General features: G+C 34.6%; 1 protein-coding gene across 1 annotated transcript; it reads left to right on the forward strand.

The window, feature by feature from the left end:
* The first annotated feature begins 290 nt into the window (after positions 1–290).
* LOC110930101 (beta-fructofuranosidase, insoluble isoenzyme CWINV6-like) lies at positions 291–4,125 on the forward strand. Its single transcript, XM_022173327.2, has 7 exons — positions 291–528; positions 656–664; positions 1,907–2,766; positions 2,849–3,007; positions 3,104–3,345; positions 3,442–3,532; positions 3,638–4,125. Exons 1-7 carry the CDS (start codon positions 351–353, stop codon positions 3,842–3,844), a joined length of 1,746 nt encoding a protein of 581 aa, XP_022029019.1. The 5' UTR covers positions 291–350; the 3' UTR covers positions 3,845–4,125.
* Positions 4,126–6,861: the final 2,736 nt, after the last annotated feature.

Consider the following 6,861-nt stretch of genomic DNA (forward strand, 5'->3'; position numbering starts at 1 on the left):
TTCGTATATAAAATTTTAGGTATATACGTTTTCGACCCCGGTTAGAAATCTCAAATTTCACCACTGATCTTTGCTACGAAGTGTTATATTCAAAGTCCTATACAACGGGTCTTATAGAAACATCGAAATATATAATCCATATCTGAGAGTGACCGCATAGAAAATATCCAAAAGTGCGTGGTGGACCAGGGCTGTTATCAAAAAGCGACCAAAGTTCAAGGGGGTAAAATAAAAATAATTCGGCATTTACTATTGAGCTAAAAGTCTATAAAAGCAACCAAATGGCTCATCCTCATATTCACCCCTTTCTCTTGACAACCTTAAAACTCACGGATACCAAAACATCCATTATGAACAAACTTCTTTCTTCTTTTCTTACTTTATGTTTTCTTGTTCTCGTCTTTGATACTCCGACCAGTAATGCCACTGGTCGGAATATGGTAGACGGGATATTTCTGCCGAGCCAGAAAAATGAGCAACCGTATCGAACCGGTTATCATTTTCAACCACCAAGTAACTGGATGAATGGTATATTTACTATATTTTTTATATTTCTTTTATTGATATATTTGCAGTAGTTAATTTTAATTGTTTTTTGGTTGCATTAAATGGATGCGGAACTAAATATGAACGGTTGTTGGATTGAATTTCACAGATCCCAATGGTGAGTTTTTCCTTTTTGTACCACTAGTATTTTTTTTTTTAAGTTGGATTCCGTTGCTTGGTTTTAAAGAAATCGACAATGTTACTTTCTTGTTATATGAATATTTTATTAAGTCAGAATTTGAAACGTGGCCGTAAAGTACAAGGTTAATACTAAGATTATTTTTTTAAACAATAATTTATTGTTTTTCTAATAGAATTATACCAATACCTGTATCATGCAGGATTTAAACTTCTAATCTTTCTATTGTAAAACACAAACTTAATCACTATGGTGTCCTTAGCTAGAAATAAACTCTCATATAACATAAAAAAAAACCATTTTTTCATTTAATTTTATTGGATAGATTGAAAAATTAATATAAAAAACAAGTTTTTCATTTATTTTGACTGGATAGGGTAATTAGAAAGAAAAGTATCCCACCAAATGAGCAAGAATGGTGGAAAAATCGACATCGCATCCCCCACCGCCCATGGCCTACTTTTTTTCCTTTTTTATCCATTTCTTTATTCTTTATTTATTATTAAAAGAACAAAAGTGGATAAGATTATGGGAACTTTGAATAAGGCTCCTCTTATTCCCACACCCCCTAAATCTTATTTTCACATCCCTAGTGTGTATGGGCCGTATACAAAATATACGGCCCGTATAGAATGTTTTTGAAAAGGAAAATACGCAGAGAATGTTTTTTTTGTTTTATTATATACGGCCCGTATATAGTTATACGAGCCGTATACCAGTGTAAACTCATTAACATATTATATATTATATATAATTATATATTTAATAATCGAATTCATATTAAAAAATGGTTTTATAGTAATTTTATGACTTATAATAATAATTTGTTGTAAGTTTTCAAGTACCAATCAAAAATTAAAAACAAAACTTAAAAGAGATTAAAAAAAGCAAAAATACCTTGTAACAATTATTAATGATAATAAATTTAGTATATTAAATTTTTTAACATATTTTTTTTGTGTTTGAGTATAAAAAGAAAATATAATAATCTTTACACTAAATTCCCCACTAAAAAGAAGCTAATAAAAACAGTAATTTCTAAATTATTATATTAAGTTTTTAATCAATACTTTTTCTGTGTTCGAGCATAAAAACAAAATTATAATCTTTATACTAAATTCCCCACTAAAAAGAAGCTAATAAAAATAGTAATTTCTAAAAAAAAACACACTAATTGCTAAAATATATTTTTTTAATAATCTTTATACGTTGTATACACAGGACCAATGTTATACCAAGGCGTCTACCACTTCTTCTACCAATACAACCCACTGGCCCCCACTTTCGGCACCATCGTGTGGGGCCACGCCGTATCCCACGACCTCGTCAACTGGATCCACCTAGACCCGGCAATCTACCCGACCGACGAACCCGACATCAGCAGCTGCTGGTCCGGATCCGCCACCATCCTCCCGGGTAACCTTCCAGCCATGCTCTACACCGGTAGCGACTCCACTTCCCGCCAAGTCCAAGACCTCGCCTGGCCTAAAAATCGCTCCGACCCGTTTCTCCGCGAATGGGTCAAATCCACCCACAACCCGATAATAACCCCACCCGAAGGCGTCAAAGACGATTGTTTTCGAGACCCGAGCACCGCGTGGCTCGGGCCCGATGGCTTATGGCGAATTGTTGTCGGTGGTGATCGTGACAACAACGGTATGGCGTTTTTGTACCAGAGTCCGGATTTTGTAACCTGGACTCGGTATGAGAATCCGCTTGCGGCAGCGGATTCTACGGGTACATGGGAGTGTCCCGACTTTTTTCCTGTCCCGTTGAATAGTACCAACGGGCTGGATACGTCTGTTGTGAGTAGTGGGAGTGTTTTGCATGTGATGAAAGCGGGATTTGAAGGGCATGATTGGTACACGATCGGGACGTATAGTCCTGACCGCGAGAACTTTTTGCCGCAAAACGGGTTGAGTTTGAGTGGGAGCACGTTGGATTTGAGATACGACTATGGAAACTTTTATGCGTCAAAGTCATTCTTTGACGAGTCGAAGAACAGGAGGGTTTTGTGGGCGTGGGTTCCTGAAAAAGATTCGGAAGAAGATGATATTGAAAAAGGATGGGCTGGGCTTCAGGTATAATTTAAAAAAAAAAAAAATTAAGTTATCGGTGAAACGATATCGTTTTATTGAATGTTTTTTTGCAATTTTGTTTTAGTCGTTTCCAAGGGCCCTTTGGATTGACAGAAGTGGGAAGCAGTTGATCCAGTGGCCGGTGGAGGAGATAGAAACACTTCGTGAAAATGAAGTTAAGCTTAAAAACAAGAGGCTCAAATCCGGGTCTGTTGTCGAAATCGAGGGTGTTACTGCTTCTCAGGTTTGTACCTTGTGGTTTAAAGGTTGTACGTTATGCATCAGTGCCTTGGTGATTGTGTTGTTTTACACTCGTTTTTGTTTTCGAATTTTAATTTAGGCGGATGTTACAATTTCGTTTAAATTGGAGGATTTGAAAGAGGCGGAGGTTGTGGATACGTGTTCGGTTGATCCGCAAGCACTTTGTACCGACAAGGGTGCATCAAGCAAGGGTGTAATCGGGCCTTTTGGTGTTTTGGCTATGGCATCTAAAGACTTGAAAGAACAAACCGCGATTTTCTTTAGGGTTTTCCAAAACCAAAAAGGACGCTATTCTGTGCTCATGTGTAGCGACCTTAGCAGGTTGGTTGTTTTTTTAGTTGTTGATAAATTAAATTAAAGGCTAAGCCGATCAGGATCATTGTTTGTCTATTTACATGTTCGTTTGTTATTTTAAAGGTCTACAATCAGAAGCACCATCGACAAGACAAGTTTTGGCGCGTTTGTTGACATAGATCCTCGATACGATGAGATCTCACTAAGAAACTTGGTATGTAAAAGTTATCTAGTGCATAAATGCATGTGGTACATACCCAAACCAATTTCATTAAATTGTCATCTATGCCTTTTGACCCCTTGTTATTGAATATTACAGATCGACCACTCAATCATCGAGAGTTTCGGAGCAGGCGGAAAAACATGCATCACAAGTCGGGTCTATCCACAATTTCTTAACTATGAGGATGCTCATCTTTTTGCATTTAACAACGGCACTCAAAGCGTCAAGATTTCTCAAATGAGTGCTTGGAGTATGAAAAATGCGGAATTTACCATCGACCAAACCGTAAAAAGTGCAACTTAAAAATGCTAAGGGCTTGGATGTGTAAAATAGATATGAGTATTCTTGTTTAAAGGTAAAGTAGAACAAACATTGGAGGCCGGAAGAGTTGTTTAGATTTCTCTTTTGTAAAAGGTCATTCTTTGTTGCTTTAGTATTCCTTGTACAAAATTTTGGAGTTTGTGGCCATTTTTTAGGCATTTGTAAATTTAGTAAATTGTAATGCTTTGCGCAAAAGCACATGAGCCGAGTGTAGTATTGTACCAAATTATTGTTTCATTAATATACTATCAATATTTGAGTCACTTTTTGGTTTATTATTGTTTTTGAATGTTATTTGGCCATATAGTAGTTTCCTTTCAACTGTCTGAGATAACACTCGAGAGATCCCTCGGCCAGTCGGCCTAACATTTGGGTCCACTATGATATTGAAGGATACATACACATGCAATTGGCCATACTATAGAAATGACATTTAAGTAAAAGGATAAATTGACCTCAAAATGTTTGTGTTACAAGTTATGTTTGTGTTACAAGTTACAACCAATTATTTTTATGATTGGGCCAAAAATCAAACCACGCGCCTTAATTGGTTGTAGTGAATTTAAAAGCCCGATAATGGCAAAATTAACTTTTTGGATTCAAAAAATATGGGAGCAATAGAAAAAATTATTTATGAATTAAAAATCTTCCGTGTTACACATAGAGAACTCGAACATCATTTTAACTGTGGATAGGGTAAGCAGGGGTGATTCAAGATCGGATAATCCGATTTTCGGTCATTTTTTTATGGTCGAATTGCCCTTCTAGTTAACAGAATTACATATAAAATGAACAAATTGATCTTCTCGTTAACAGAAAAAATGGATAAAGTTAACACAGTAGACTAAAATTGCAACGGTGAAACTTTTTAGACCCACAGACAAAAAATGAAATATTTGGACTAAACTGCCGAAATAGCTCAAACCACATAAACTAAACTCGCATTTAACTCATATTTATATTTTATACTTTTTACTTTTCTTGGGTGAGAATCAAATAGGAAGTTTATTTTGGCTAGGAAGTATAGGAAGCAATAGGATTAGGACATGTGGCAAAATTTAAAATAAAGAGGAAGCATATTTTAGTCAATCTTATCCTTTTCTTCTTCCTTCTTCTTCCCAGTAACATCAAAACCCACCATTTTCAAAACCCACCATCTTCAACCATTTCTTCACTTTCTATCTCAATATAATCACTACATTATAGTGCGATTTTCGTCACCAATCAATGATTCAAACACCCAATCAACGTGTTCTTCAGCTTTTTTTGAAGAAAACCCAGTTTAATTTCATACAAAATCTCGTTTTTTCCGGTGATTTTGAAGATAATCACTCGATCCGTTCGATTCGATCTCTGATAAGTGTTTCAATCATTCAAATTTCGTCAATCGTTGAAGAAACCGACTTCGATCCATGTAAGAAATTCTTTAATTTCATTTTTATTATCTGGGTTTTTGATTTAGTCATTGCGTTTTACGATTTTGGGGGGTCCAGGGGCGGCAGCCCCTGGCGGAGTCCAAGGGGCAGAGCCACAGACAGGTCAGCTTTTGATTAAATTGCTTTAATAAAAATGCATCAGAAAATTTAATTTTCCAGAAATTGCCTCATTTCGAAGACAGTAATTCGTAGACAGTTTTTTGATTTGCTACTCTCTGGTTCAGACAGACTCACAGGCAGGTCAGCTTGTGTCCATTGCGTTTTAGAAATAAGAGAGTTTTATGTGTTTTCTGGCCATTGCGTTTTAGAAAAAAACACATTTTTGAAGTGTTTTTAGTTCATTGCATTTTAGGTAAACACATTTTTATTTGTTTTCAGTCCATTGCGTTTTAGAAAATACATTTTCTTTTGTGTTTTTAGGCTATGGCGTTTTAGAAATAAGACATTTTTATGTGTTTTTTGGCTATTGCGTTTTAGATAAACACATTTTTGAAGTGTTTTTAGTTATTGAGTTTTAGGTAAAACACATTTTTATGCTTTTTCAGTCCATTGCGTTTTAGAAAACAGACATTTTAAGTGTTTTCTGGCCATTGCGTTTTAGAAATAAGACATTACTTTGTGTTTTTGGTGCATTGCGTTTTAGGTAAAACACATTTTTATGTGTTTTCAGTCCATTGCGTTTTAGAAAGTATACTTTCTTTTGTGTTTTTAGGCTATTGCGTTTTACAAATAAGATATTTCTTTGTGTTTTTTGGCCATTGCGTTTTACAAATAAGATATTTCTTTGTGTTTTTTGTGCATTGCGTTTTAAAAAAATGTCATTTTTTAGGTTTTTTTTTCACTGCGTTTTACGCAACTGGGTTTTTTCCATTGCGTTTTACGCAACTGGGTTTTAAAAAATATTCGGAAATATAGCAATAGTATACTCGTTTTAAAGATAAAAAAACGCTTGTTTTTTTGGTGCAATTTTTATAAAAAAATAATGTCGTATGGAAGAGTTATTAACGTTTAAAAAATGAAGGGAATTGGAGGAGAAAGAAACTATTGCCTTGGATTGCCTAGAATGCCCCTAAACAAAACTCTCGCGCCTCTTTTCTTCCCTTCAATTTCCCTCATTTAATCTTAGCCCTTGATTAACTAAATGGATGGTCAAGATTACTTCCTAGTCTTCTTAGCCAAATAAACTTCCTATTATATCCTAACCCTACTTTTCTTTTGTCCCAATAATTACTTTTCTTTTGTTAGTAAAGAAGTAAAAGGCAAAAGACAATACACTGGATCCTTTTATACTAAAACTAGGTTAGAACCCCGTGTAATATACGGGTTGAATAAATGTAATTTTATATATTAAATAATAAAAAATATCTTTTTAAAAACCTCATTTATTACAAGGGTTGAATAAATGTAATTTTATATACCAAATAATAAAACAATATATCTTTAAAAATCTCGTTTATTACATTAGTTAAATAAATGTAATTTTATATATTAAATAATAAAAAAGTTATATCCTTAAGAACCCCATGTATTGTAAGGGTTGAACACGTGTAATTTTATATGCCA

Source organism: Helianthus annuus, chromosome 3, assembly GCF_002127325.2.
Source record: "Helianthus annuus cultivar XRQ/B chromosome 3, HanXRQr2.0-SUNRISE, whole genome shotgun sequence".
Lineage (NCBI taxonomy): Eukaryota > Viridiplantae > Streptophyta > Magnoliopsida > Asterales > Asteraceae > Helianthus > Helianthus annuus.